The following is a 14,853-nucleotide window of genomic DNA, read 5'->3' on the forward strand; positions in this document are numbered from 1 at the left end:
CTGATGCTGTAGTAGAGTTTTGCTAACCATGCTGGGGGCAGTCCGCAAGCGTCGCCAATGTTTCCAGTACCAGAACAGCATGCCCAGATGTCACCTTAACCTAACCCGCATGCCTTTGGGATGTGGGAAGAAACTGAAGCCCCCAGAGGAAACCCACGCAAAATTGAACTCAGGACACCGGTGCTATATTGGCATTGTGTTGGGGGCAGTCCACAGGTGTCACCACGGCTTCTAGCGCCAAGACCGCATGCCCAGGACTTACCTTAACCCTAACCTGTACGTCTTTTGGGATGTGGCAGGAAAGCAGAGCAGCTGCAGGAAACCCACACCATGTACAAACAGCGGCAGGAATTGAAAACCCACCCTACAGCTGGCATTGTGGGCATTATGGTTACCTTTAGGCTGATGTGCCACCCCAAACCTCTTAAAAATCCAAGCAACCACCTGAACTGAGAAAGGATATGGTGGTTTAACATCATAGCTCTTCACAGTTACACAGATTTTGCAAACTATTACACACGTATTCAACAGACATGACTGCCGATGGCATCTAGTATTTATTTTCTATCTCTAATTGTCATGCAGCAAGGCAGTTTCATAAAGCGATTAGGATGAAATATTGCTGTGGGCATGCAGTGAATTTCCATCAGATTGTCTAGGGTTTGTATTATTGCTAACTTCTTATTCCTACTTTTTAAATTTGGCCTACTTATAGGATTACTTAACGCCTGTTGATGTTGATTGTACTTACATAATATGGTATTTTTGATTCTATATAATGTTTGTCTTTATGTATGATTTTTAATTCTCATTTTTTTATGACCATATTGACTTATGCTTACGATCTATATAAAGCACTTTGAGCCTGCATCTCATTGTATGAAATATGCTATATAAATAGTTCGCAAACACGAGGAAATCTGCAGATGCTGGAAATTCAAGCAACACACACACAAAAGTTGCTGGTGAAGAGGTACAGTCCTGACGAAGTCTCGGCCCGAAACGTCGACTGCACCTCTTCCTATAGATGCTGCCTGGCCTGCTGCGTTCACCGGCACTTTTTGTGTGTGTTGCTTATATAAATAGTTATTGTTATTAAATTGCTTAGAAGTTTGTTGTTTACTGAGAAGTTCAAGTAAATTTATTATTAAAGTACGTATATGTCACCATATACAACCCTGAGATTCGCTTTCTTGCAGTAATTCACAGTAAAACCAAAAACAATAGAATCAATGAAAGACCGCACCCACAGGATGGACAAACAACCAATGTGCAAAGAACAACAAACTATGCAAATACGAAAGAGAAAAAATTATTAACAATAAGTAAATAAACAATATCAAGAACATGAGATTAAGAATCTTTGAAAATGAGTCCATAGGTTGTGGGAACATTTCAATGATGGGGCAAGTGAAGTTGAGTGAAGCTATCCCCTTTGGTTCATAGGTCTGATGGTTGAGGGGTAATAACTGTTTCTGAACCTGCTGGTGTGGGTCCTGAGGCTCTGGTACCTTCTTCCTGATGGCGACAGTGAGAAGAGAGTAAGACCCAGGTGGTGGGCATCCTTGATGATGAATGTTGCTTTCCTGTGACAGCGTTCTGTGTAGATGTGCTCAATGGTGGGGAGGGCTTCACCCATGAAGGACCGGGCCGTATCCACTACCTTTTGTAGTATTGAACTTTCTGTAGTGGGGTATATGGGGTGTCTAGGGAGGGGCAGCACCTCCAGTGGTGGGCTTGTCGTGCTCCGCCCAGGGTAGTTCACCCAACTTTGGCCCCTACCTGCTCACCAGTCTCACCTGTGGCTCCAAGTGACTGTTTGCATGCAACAGTGGCCACACCCCGGTACAGCACTTCGACAGGCGGGGTAAACCGGGTAAGGGTAGCCAGGAACCTCCAACCCCGGTGAGACAGGGATATGCCACCTCCCAATACACGACCCCACACTCACACTCTACCCCTCACCCCCCCACACACACTCTACCCCTCACCCCCACACATCTACCCCTCACCCCCACACACACTCTACCCCTCACCCCACACCCACACTCTACCCCTCACCCCCCACACACACTCTACCCCTCATCCCCCACACACACACACTCTACCCCTCACCTCCACACATCTACCCCTCACTCCCCACACACACTCCACCCCTCATCCCCCCACACACACACTCTACCCCTCACCCCCACACATCTACCCCTCACCCCCCACACACACTCTACCCCTCATCCCCCCACACACACACTCTACCCCTCACCCCCCCACACACACACCCTACCCCTCACCCCCACACACACACACTCTACCCCTCACCCCTACACACACAGGACCCCTCACCCCACACACTCTAGAGCAAGAGACAGTGAGCATGTAAATAGCTCTGCACTGAGTACTTACTTATCCTGAATAAAGGACATTTAATAAAAAAACACTGACCTATCTGCGTAGAGTTGACTGATAACCCACACGAGCTGCACAGCCACAGAACGGACCTGCTCATAGTCATCCGATAGTGCCTTGCAAGCCTTTGGAAGAGCAGAGGATCAATTAAACAAAGCAGTGCCAATAATTCTCAACAATAACCCATGTACATTGATAAGAACATCTCAGGGATCATAGACGGTTACATAGAATTACAGCATGATTATAACAGACATTAGGCCCATTGTATCCATGCTAGCCCTACACCCTACTCCCTACAGTTCTGCAAACTCTTCCCTCTCAGACAATAACAGCAAAAGACAAAGGGGCAGAATTAGGTCATATGGGCCATGGAGTCTGCCCCGCCTTTCGATCATGGCTGATTTACTTTCCCTCTCAACCCCATTCTCCTGCCTTCCTTTGCCACCCTTACTAATTAATTTATTTCATTTAGTGATACAGTGTGGTTGGCCATTCCAGTCCTTCAAGCCATGCCGTCCCAGCAACCCTGATTAACCCTAATCCAACCATGGGACAATTTACAATGACTAATTACCCTATCCAGTACACCTTTGGACTGTGGGAGGAGACAGGAGCACTGGGGAAAACCCACTCAGTCACAGGGAGGACATACAAACTCCTTACAGAACGGCAACGGAATTGAACTCTGAAATGCCCGAGTTGTAATAGCGTCGGGCTAACTGCTACGTTACCATGGTACCCATTAAGTAGCCAAGAATCTCAACTTTAAATATACCCAGTAACATGGCCTCCACAGCAGTCTGTGGCAATGAATTCCACTGATTCACCACGCTCTGGCTAAAGAAATTCCTCCTCATCTCCGTTCTAAAGGGGCATCTTTCTATGATGGGAGATTTGGTACGTTTCTAAAGTTATGTGATATACAGGATTCTTCTTAGAGCAGAGGCGGGATCTAATAAAGACATTTAACAATATAAAGGTCCAGACAGAGTGGATACATAGAACATTACAGCACAGCAGAGACCTTCTTTTGCCAAATAAGCTGATGAATCCTAATTAATCCAATCCCTCTTCCCTGAACATTGGCTACATCCCTCCATTATTCACATGCCTGTCAAAGAATCTCTTAAACATTCTTTATCGCAGGACTGAAATGTCTAGCACTAGACAGCATGCATTTAGGATATAAGAGGGAAAGTAGAAAGGAGGTATGTCAGGTGCTTTTGTATTTGCAGAGAGTGATGGGGGCACAAAATGCACTGCCGGGGTGATAGTGGAGGCAGATATCAGAGGAGCGTGTAACAGACTCTTCGAAAAGCACACGAGCGTGCAGAGGATGGAGGGAAGAAGGATCAGAATAATTAGGAGTTAAGAATTATAGAACACGGCAGCACCAAAACAGGCCCTTTGGACCATCTAATCCATTCCAAACTATTATTCTGCATAATCATATTGACTGCAACTGGACCACAGACCTCCATACCCTTTCCACCCATGTACCTATCCAAGCTTCTCTTAGATGTTGCAGTCAAACTCACATCCACCCCCTCGCACCACCTTCTGAGTGAAGGAGTTACCCCTCATGTTCCCCTTAAATATTTCACCTGTCACCCTTAACCTATGAGCTCTAGTTGTGGTCTCACTGTTCCTCAGTAGAAAAAGCCTGCTTGCTGGTCTCGCTATATTTGGCTGCTCACAATCTACTATTTGTTTCCCTGCAGCCATACAACAATCTCTGATGCTGGGGATGATTGTTGCCAAAAGACTTACCTTGAGGGAATGGAAATCACCCTCTCCCCCTTCCTTTCGGAGATGGATGGCTGATATGTCATACAGTTGGACAAACTTAGGTTCTTGAGAACCAATTCAATTAAAAAATTTTCAGCTATCTGGGATCCATTTCTTGCCTACCTGGACGAGGCCGGGGGCGGTGGCAATTTCCCCCCAGCTGATTTCTCACGGCCCTCATTTGAGATTTAATGTTTAGTATTTTTGAGCACTTTGTACAATAATGTTATGTCCCTTTTTTTTGCTTATTTCATTTTTATACATGTCTGAGCTGGTATGTTCTTGATGATTTCATTGTTTTCTTTTGAAATTTTGAAAATAAAGTACTAAAAAAAAAAGCCTGCTTGCATCTATATACTATTAAAACTCTCATGCTCTGTTTATCTGTTTGTGACCTCCAATTAGCGCAAACGGTGCATTACAGTGGCACTATTTTTGGCTAAATCAACTTAAAATGTGCTAACTTACAGAATGCAGTCAAGGTTCAGGGTTATATATTCGTTAAAAATTGCTCACTCGCCAAAATCAACAGCCCTGCTTTCACCCAAGAGCCGATGTCAGCGATGATAGAAACTGTGACGCGACACCACGACGCATGCGCACGGCCAGCCTCAGAAGCGACTCACGATGCTCACAGTAGTGACACCAACCGGAGCAAAAGGGCAGGGCAGCTATTTCGAGCGGTCACATTCTGCTAATCACCATCAGCATGTGCAGGATTGGGACAGATCAAACTGAGACCCATCAATAAGAGATAATTAAATCTTATTGTAATGACATACTTCGAAACACCCATCAAACCCTTTGCTGCAGTCAAAGGACAGCGGTGACTATATCGTGTCCATTTAGGAGAGTGCCAACCACATCATCAAGAATAATCAGCATCCTGGAGGCTTTGGTGTTACTGTTTCGTATCTTCTATCCAGCATTAGGGTAAACAAAAAATATGGTCAGCCTAATTATACTGCGTGGAAAGAGAAGGGGGACGTTATGGTCAAGAAATGATGCCAAACGTCGTCGGGAAGTGGCAAGGAGAGGGAGAGAACAAGAATCGGATGAGGCCAGGGCCGCATGACTCCAGGATCAAAGAGTCAGGACAAAAAAGGTGAGAGAAGAAGAGACAAAGGAGCTGAGAAATGCACGTCTCCAGGATCAGAGACAAACTACAAACAGCAGAAGAGATGAAGAGACGGGGGATGAAAGGACTGCAAATCTCACAATAACAAAAACAGGCACAAGGAGGAGGAGAGAGGAAGAGACAAAGGAGCAGAGAAATGCACGTCTCCAAGATCAGAGACAAAGAATTAACAGAAGAGATGGAGAGACGGCGGATGAAAGGACTGCACGTCTCCAAAATGACAACAAGAGGCACAAGGGTGGCAGATCAACCAGAAGTGATGCCATCAAAAGTGTCCTTCGTTAAACGAGGAGCTATATTTGCCTTGCTACGCGTCGCTCTTCTTTAATCAATTGAGCTTTTCTTCTTCAATTTCCAAAGCAAAGTGATACCAATAGCATGCAGAAAAATTTAATGTTCATTCTGTTCACATCAGACTGCACTTCTCTCAAAGGGTGCCCCAACGGGTCACCCCATTGTCTAATTTACCCTAAACATATCCCTCATAAGGAGTGAGTATATGGAATAAGCTGCTGGAAGAAGTGATTGAGACAGGTGATTGAAGGGACTTGGGAGCCCTTGTGCAGGATTCCCTTAAGGTTAATTTCATTTCAAGGCATTCATTTCAAGAGGACTAGAATATAAAAGCAAGGATGCAATTTTGAAACTTTATAAAGCACTGGTTGCCTCACTTGGCATATTGTGAGCAGTTCTGGGCTACTTAGCTAAGAAAGGATGTGCTGATGTTGGAGAGGGTTCAAAGGCGGTTCACAAAAATGATTCCAGGAGTGAATGGTTTGTCTATGAAGAGCGTTTGATGGCTCTGGGTCTGTATTCCCTGGAATTCAGAAGAATGAGGGTAGCCTCATTGAAACCTATTGAATGGTAAAAGGCCTTGATAAAGTGGATGTGGAGAGAATGTTTCCTTTAGTGGGGAGAGTCTAAGCCAGAAGACACAGCCTCGGAATAGAGAGACGTCTTTTTTAGAACGGAGACAAAGAAGAATTTCTTTAGCCTGAGAGTGGTGAATCTGTGGAATTTCTGGTCACAGCCAGCTGTGGAGGCCAAGTCATTGGGTATATTAAAGGCAGAGGTTCACATATTCTTGATCAGTCAGGACATGAAGGGATACGGGGAGAAGGCAGGAGATTGGGGCTGAGGGGGAAAATGATGAAACGGCAGAGGGCCTCATTCTGCTTCTACATCTTATGGTCTTACGGTATCATTTAAGAAGCACTAGCTGAAAAGGGGCTTAGAGGGATGTGGGACAAATTCAGGAAATTGGAACTAGTTGGGTGGGCACCATGGCCAGCATGGAGTGCTTGAGCGATCTGTACCCCACTATATTGCTCCATGACTATATTACCAACCACACCCCCCCCACTCTCCATCCCCCCTCTCTTTTTCCATTCTCCATCTGTGCCTCCCGTATCACCCCCTCTCCTCTCTGCACCTCTCTGTAACCTCAATCTGGTGACCCTACTCCTTCTCTTTCTCCCGTGGTCCACTCTCCTCTCCTATCAGATTCCTCCTGCTTCAGCTCTTTACTTCTTCCACTAATCACCTTTCAGCTTCTTACATCACTCCCCCTCTCTCACTCACTCACCCACCCTCCTTCCCCTAACCTGGTCTCCAACTTGTACTCCTCCCCCCTTCCCCCCCACCTTCTTATTCTGACTTCTGCCTCCTTCCTTTCCAGTCCTGATGAAGGGTCTCAGCCTGAAATATCGACTCTTTATTCCTCTCCACCAATGCTGCCTCACCTCTGAGTTCCTCCAGCATTTTGATGGTGTTGCTCTGAAATTTCAGCATCTGCAGAATCTCTTCTGCTACCCATCTTAATTTTGTTTCACTAACAGCAGATGCTTCCTCGCTTGTTGAGAGCTTCGAACGTTCTCTGTTTCTGTTACGATAGAAATTAGGGGCGCACAGAAGGCCAGTACTGGAAGAGGAGGACAGAACTGTTGGAGAGTTGTGGGACAGCTGGAGAGAGTGGGAGGGACTGGGAGAAGGTAGGGAGGGGGAGCGGGAGAGGTTGAGGGGACTGTGAGGGTTGATGGAAAGGTGAAGGGTCGAGGCCAAAATGTGGACTGTTTATTCCCCCTCCATAGATGTTGCCCGATCGGCTGAGTTCCTCTGAAATGTTGTGTGTGGCATTCTGAGAGGGCTTATTGTCTTTACCTGAGAGTAGATGGTCTGCTGCAGCTTCATTCCCCGTTCGTGGAGTTGTAACTAGGACAGAGCAGAAGAGGCAGTATGAGTACCAGTGACACGGAATAAACACCATGCTGCGAATGCATCATTAACCTTGTGGTCTGAGCAACCAACAACAGAAAAGAGCACAGACCATTCTATAAATCCACTCACCGCATACATTCTCTCTTCTCCCACAACCATAGAAAAACTACAGCACAGAAACAGGCCTTTTGGCCCTTCTTGGCTGTGCCGAACCATTTTCTGCCTAGTCCCACTGACCTGCACACGGACCGTATCCCTCCATACACCTCCCATCCATGTATCTGTCCAATTTATTCTTAAATGTTAAAAAAGAACCCGCATTTACCACCTCGTCTGGCAGCTCATTCCACACTCCCACAACTCTCTGTGTGAAGAAGCCCCCCCCAATGTTCCCTTTAAACTTTTCCCCCCTCACCCTTAACCCATGTCCTCTGGTTTTTTTCTCCCCTTGCCTCAGTGGAAAAAGCCTGCTTGCATTCACTCTATCTACACCCATCATAATTTTATATACCTCTATCAAATCTCCCCTCATTCTTCTATGCTCCAGGGAATAAAGTCCTAACCTATTCAACCTTTCTCTGTAACTGAGTTTCTCAAGTCCCGGCAACATCCTTGTTAACCTTCTCTGCACTCTTTCAACCTTATTAATATCCTTCCTGTAACTTGGTGACCAAAACTGAACACAATACTCCATATTCGGCCTTACCAATGCCTTCTACAACCTCATCATAACATTCCAGCTCTTATACTCAATACTTTGATTAATAAAGGCCAATGTACCAAAAGCTCTCTTTACGACCTAAAAGTGATGCCACTTTTAGGGAATTTGCATCTGTATTCTCAGATCCCTCTGTTCCACTGCACTCCTCAGTGCCTTACCATTAACCCTGTATGTTCTACCTTGGTTTGTCCTTCCAAAGTGCAATACCTCACACTTGTCTGTATTAAACTCCATCTGCCATTTTTCAGTCCATTTTTCCAGCTGGTCCAAGTCCCTCTGCAAGCTTTGAAAACCTTCCTCACTGCCCACTACACCTCCAATCTTTGTATCATCAGCAAATCTCCTCCTGCAACTGGGCAGAAGATACAAAATTAGAAGAATACACATACCAACAGGCTCAAGAACAACTTCTACCCCACTGTCATAAGACTATTGAATGGTTCTCAAGTACAATTGTGACTCGATCTCACAATCTACCTCATTATAACATTGCACGTTGTTTACCTCCACTGCATTTTCTCTGTAACACTTAATTCTGCATTGTTTTATAGTTCTACTTCGTGTGACACTCTGTAAAGTTTCACTGCTAATGTAATGGCCTCTCTGTAACGTTTCACTGTTAATGTAACGGCCTTTCTGTAATGTTTCACTGCTAATGTAATGGTTTCTCTGTAATGTTTCACTGCTAATGTAACGACCTCTCTGTAATGTTTCACTGCTAATAAAAAGCCTTTCTGCAATGTTTCACTGCTAATGTAACGGCCTTTCTGCAATGTTTCACTGCTAATATAATGGCATTTCTGTAATGTTTCACTGCTAATGTAATGATTTCTCTGCAATGTTTCACTGCTAATGTAATGGCCTCTCTGTAATGTTTCACTGCTAATAAAAAGCCTTTCTGCAATGTTTCACTGCTAATGTAACGGCCTTTCTGCAATGTTTCACTGCTAATATAATGGCATTTCTGTAATGTTTCACTGCTAATGTAATGATTTCTCTGCAATGTTTCACTGCTAATGTAATGGTTTCTCTGTAGCAGCAACGTTTGGGTTATGACTAGAGAGATATCGGGCGCTTTGGAATGTTCGCCATCCAATAAGAGGCACGTTGTTTCTTTCTTGTGGATCTGAGAGAAGGTATTCGTGGTCTTTTGTCGGCGAGAGATGAAGAGAGAAGACGCGAGTGGAGAGGGTCGGTAGACTGCCAAATGGAGTGGACTTGGAGCCAGGCTGCAAGGGTCAGCAACGCTCAGAGGTCGGTGGGGAACGAATGGATGGACAACCGTGAGCTCCAACGTGCACATTAGACTGTTTCATTAAAATGGGCCCTTTTTCTTTTTATTTTCTTTACTAACCCGACAGTCAGATTAAGATTTATAAAGTTCAATCATTTTATTGCACATGGTGTACTGTCTGATATTTTGTGGTGCAGATTTGTAACCGGGCAACACATCACACAGCATCCACACAAACGAGGTTTCTCAGTTTGGCCAGAGGCTGTCTTCCCCTGGACAAACACATGCTGGCAGAACCTCAGGCTTACACTTGTCTGACCCTTTACTCTAAGAATGACCCTTGGTCCTAGATATCCCAGCTACAGGAAACATCACCACTGTACCAACGTAATCAAAGACCTTACCCACCCTGGACATTCTCTCTCTCCCCTCTCCCATCGGACAGAAGATACAAAGGCCTGAAAGCACGTACCACAGGCACGAGGACAGTTTCTATCCTGCTGTTATAAAACTACTGAGTGATAGGGGCACCACGGTAGCGTAGCACGGGGCATCGAGTTCAGAGTTCAATTCCACCGCCATCTGTAAGGAGTTTGTACATTCTCCCTGTGAACCGTGTAGGTTTCCTCCAGGTGCTCTAGTTTCCTCCCATGGTCCAAAGACAGACAGCTTAGTAGGTTAATTGGTTATTATAAATTGTCCTGTGATTAGGCTGGGGTTAAATAGGTGGCTGCTAGTTTCAATAGTTCCATTTAATATCAGAAAATATATACAATATATTCTTATTCTTTGCAGACATCCACAAAAACAGAAGAGTGCCCCAAAAATGAGGGACAGTAAAAATGCTAGAACCCCAAAATGCCCTACTCCCCCACGCACAAGCAGCAGCAAAGCAACGACCCTCACCCTCCCCTACCAACAAGACAGAGAGTGCGATCTGAGTACAGAGCCTCTGACACCTGATCCTATTTATCTCTAAATAAATAAGATACACCTTGACCTTACAACCTGCCTTCTGTGCTCCGTTACTCTTTTCCCTTACACGAGCTCATTACACTGATGTGATGAAATTATCCGTATGTTTGGCATGTCAAACCGTGTTTTTCCGCTGTACCTCAATACATGTGGCAATAAAAAATCAATTTAACAATATGACAGTCAGACTCATCACTCCACACAACCTCTTGTACCCACACCCAGCGGCCGGTTTATCAGGTAAAGGAGTGGAATGTGGTGTGGTCCTCTGCGGCTGCTGTAGCCCATCCTCTTCAAGTTTCGACATTTTGTGTGTTCAGAGATTCTCTTCCACACAACAGTGTTGTACAAATGTTGTTATTTCAGTTACTGCTGCCGTCCTGTTGGCATGAACCAGTCTGGATATTCTCCCGCAACCTCTCTCAGTAACAAGGCTTTTTTGCCTACAATACTGCTGCTCACTGGATTTTTTTTTTTGCACCATTGTCTGTTAACTCCAGAGACTGTTGTGTATGAAATCCCAGGATATCAGCAGTTTGTGAGCTACTCAAACCACCTCAGCTGGCACCAACAATCATTCCAAGGTGAAAGTAATTTCTTCCCCGTTCTGATGTTTAGCCTGAACACCAGCTGAACCTCTTTGACCATATTTACATGCTTTTATGCATTGAGTTGCTGACACATGATTGGCTAATTAGAGGCACGGTAGCGTAGCGGTTAGCACAACGTTTTACAGTACCAGTTCAATTCCCGCTGTTGTTTCCAAGGAGTTTGTACATTCTCCCCATGAGCACATAGGTTTTCTATGGCTGCTGTAGCTTCCTCCCTCACTCCAAAGATATACCGGTTGGCTAGTTATTTGTTCATTGTAAACTGTCCTGTGACTAGGCTAGGATTAAGTCAGGCGATCGCTGGTCGATGCTAGAAGAGCCTATTCCATGCTGTATCTCAATAAATAACTGTATTAACTAGGTGTACCTAATAAAGTAGCCACTAAGTGTATGTTTGGAATCACAAACACGAGGAAATCTGCAGATGCTGGAATTTCAAGCTACACGAACGCAGCAGGCCAGGCAGCATCTCTAGGAAGAGGTATGCTTGGAATGATCAGTTTGGATGACATTCAGGGAAAAGAAATCTAGAACTAGAGGTTTAAGGTGAGAGGGGAGAAATTTAAGGATCAGAGTAGCATTTTTTTTTAAAAAACAGAAATAGGTGCCCAAGGAGACGGTGGAGGCAGACACGGTTTGGCAAATTGGTAACTGAGTTTATTACCAAGGTACAGTGCAAAACCAGTCTTGTATAATGTTCAACAGATCAATCCAGAACAACAATGCGTTGAGGTAGTACGAAGTAAAAGAACAACTGAAGGCAGAATAAATAATAGTCATAATGAGGTAGAATGCCAGATCAGAGATCCATCTTATCATTATAGTCTTGTAGCAGTGGCATAGAAGCTATCTTTGAACCTGGTAGTCCATGCTTGCAGGCTTTTGTATCTTCTGCTCAATGGAAGAGGGAAAAGGGAGGATGTCCAGGGTGGGTGGGCTCTTTAGATATTTAACCTTTAAATTGGCTTATGGACCAGAGTACAGTGAAAAACTTGTCTTGCATACTGTTCATTTAGATCAATTCATTACACAGTGCATTGGGCAGAACAAGATATAACAATTGCAGAAGTGTTACAGTGTGGGAAGATATAATAAAGTATATTGTGAGGTCAAGTGAAATTCAGTTTACCATGGCTTTCATTGCTGCTGTTCGGACCCGGGGATCCTGGTCGGTGAACGATTCACTGATGATCTTCTGCACGTCTTTGGCAGCCACGTTCTCCAGCTCCTTTGCCCCCAGCCTCTCGAGGGGCCCCAGGCAACCAATCAGCTGCAAGCATTTGTTCCGTACCACGTGGGACGTGTCTGCCAGGTGCTGGTCATTTGCAGGGGAACAACAACACAACAATTACTATAGATGATTTGCTACAGCATCCTTTATCACCACAGAGAGTCTGAGAGCACTTTACGTTCAATGGAGTACACACTGTAAATGGTGCTGGCCATCTGAAACAGCAAATCATTGCGTCATAGAGCACAATAGCAGTCTGTGCTGAACAGTTATTCTGCCTAGTCCCATTGACCTCCCATTCATGTACTTATCCAAATTTCCCTTAAATGTTGCAATCTTCCGTTTTCGCTGGCAGCTCATTCCACACACTCACTACCCCTGTGAGTGAAGATGTTCCCCCTCATATTCCCTTTAAACATTTCGCCCTTAGCCTATAACCTATGACTTCTATTTCTTCTTAGAGTCTTGGACTATATTTTATCTATGACTCAATTTTACGGATACCTTGTACATGCTTGCTCTTTATTATGTGTCTTGTGCTGTGTGTGACTATTAGTATCAAAACTATGTTTTGCACCTTGGCCCTGGAATAATGTTGTTTTGTTTGGGTGTATTCATTGGTATTCACGCATGGTTGAATGAAATTAAAAACAATAAGACCACAACATATAGGAGCAGAATTAGGCCATTTGGCCCATTGAGTCTGCTCCATCATTTCATCGTGGCCGATCCAATTTTCCATTCAGCCCCGACCTCTTGCCTTCTCCCCGTAACACCTCATGCCCTGACCAATCAAGAACCTATTAATCTCTGGCTTAAAGGTACATAAAGAGTTGGGGTTTACAGCTGCCTGGGGCAAAGAATTCTACAGATTCACGATCATTTGGCTAAAAAAAATTCCTCCGCAACTCCAATACCCCTCTAATCTGAGGCTGTCCCGTCTAGTATTAGACTCTCCAACTAGGAAACATCCTCTCCATCACAGCCTTTCACCATTTGATAGGTTTCAATGAGGTCACCCCTCATTCTTCTGAATTCTGACGAATACAGGCCCAGAGCAATCAAAAGCTCTTCATATCCAACAAGCCATTTGATCCTAGATTCAGTCCTAACACCGACCCCTGCGGAACATCACTAGTCACTGGCGGCCAACCAGAAAAGGATCCTTTTATTCTCAGCCGCTGCCTCCTACCAATCAGAGGATCCTCGAACCATTCTAGCATTCATTTCAAGAGGCCTAGAATATACGAGCAGGAATGTGATGCTGAGGCTTAAAAGGCACTGATGAGGCTTCACCCTGAGTATTGAGAACAGTTTTGGGCTCCTCCTCTAAGAAAAGATGTGCTGGCATTGGAGAGGGTTCAGAGGAGGTTCACAAGGATGATTCCAGGAATGAAAGGGTTATCATATGAGGAATGTTTGATGGCTCTGGGTCTGTACTCACAGAAATTTAGAAGGTGAGGGGGGATCTCACTGAAACTTTTCCAATGTTGAAAGGTCTGGACAGAGTAGACGTGTAAAGGATGTTTCCAATGGTGGAGGGTGTCTAGGATGAGAGGGCACAGCCTCAGGACAGAGGGGTGTAAATTTGATAGGTTTTTGATTGGGGACAGCATCACAGGTTACAAGAAGAAGGCCAAGGCATGGGGCTGAGGAGAAGAAAAAATGATTCGCTATGATTGAATGGCAGAGCAGACTCAATGGACCAAATGGCCTAATTCTGCTCTTACGTCTTATGGTCTGACTGACCTCTATCCATTTCACTGGCATTGTCTTTGCACCCTCATCTCCTGTGTCTTCCCTCCAACTTTACATTTGCTCCCGTTCTGATAAAATGCTGACTCTGCTTCTCTCTCTACAGATGCTGACTGGCCTGCTGAGTGTTCCCACCCCAGTCTGTGAAAGTAGATATGTGATTGAAGAGGATCTTGTGTTGCTAAAATATTTTTATACTTAGCTTGCCAGAAGTAGTCAAAAATCGTTAATTCCCTCAAGTTGTCAGGCTGATCAACAGCACCACCCATTAATCAACTTCCCCACCCCCCCCACCACCACTACATATATATCACCTCGTGTTCCTTTATGTACGTAAAATCAGTGGCCACTGTATTAGGTTTCTTTTGTATCTAGTAAAGTGGTACTGAATCTATGTTCATGGTCTGCTGCTGTAGCCCACCCACTTCAAGGTTCCACATGTCGTGCATTTAGAAATGCTCTTCTGCACACCACCGTTGTAACATGTGATTATTTGAGTTAATGTCACCTTCCTGTCAGCTTGAACCAGTCTGGCCATACTCCTCTGATCGCTCTCATTAATAAGGCGTTTTTGCCCACGGAACTGCCACTCACCGAATGTTTTTTTGTTTTCGCATCATTGTCTGTAAATTCTAGAAAACGCAGTGCGTGCAAGTCCCAGGAGATCAGCATTTTCTGAGATACTCAAACCACCTTGTCTGGCACCAACAATCATTCCATGGTCAAAAATCACTTAGATTACATGTATTCCCAATTCTGATGTTTGGGGTGAAC

The 14,853-nt window shown here is 44.7% G+C and overlaps 1 protein-coding gene across 1 annotated transcript in view; it reads right to left on the reverse strand.

Moving 5' to 3' along the window:
• Positions 1–14,853, reverse strand: part of ints4 (integrator complex subunit 4) — a 115,640-nt gene that overhangs the window by 68,657 nt on the left and 32,130 nt on the right. The window contains exons 5-7 of the mRNA XM_063054678.1: positions 12,223–12,408; positions 7,496–7,546; positions 2,443–2,531 (exon numbers count right to left, since the gene is read on the reverse strand). Coding sequence (XP_062910748.1) covers positions 2,443–2,531; positions 7,496–7,546; positions 12,223–12,408 — 326 coding nt within the window. The remainder of the gene's footprint in view (positions 1–2,442; positions 2,532–7,495; positions 7,547–12,222; positions 12,409–14,853) is intronic.

Source organism: Mobula hypostoma, chromosome 7, assembly GCF_963921235.1.
Source record: "Mobula hypostoma chromosome 7, sMobHyp1.1, whole genome shotgun sequence".
Taxonomy (NCBI): Eukaryota; Metazoa; Chordata; class Chondrichthyes; order Myliobatiformes; family Myliobatidae; genus Mobula; species Mobula hypostoma.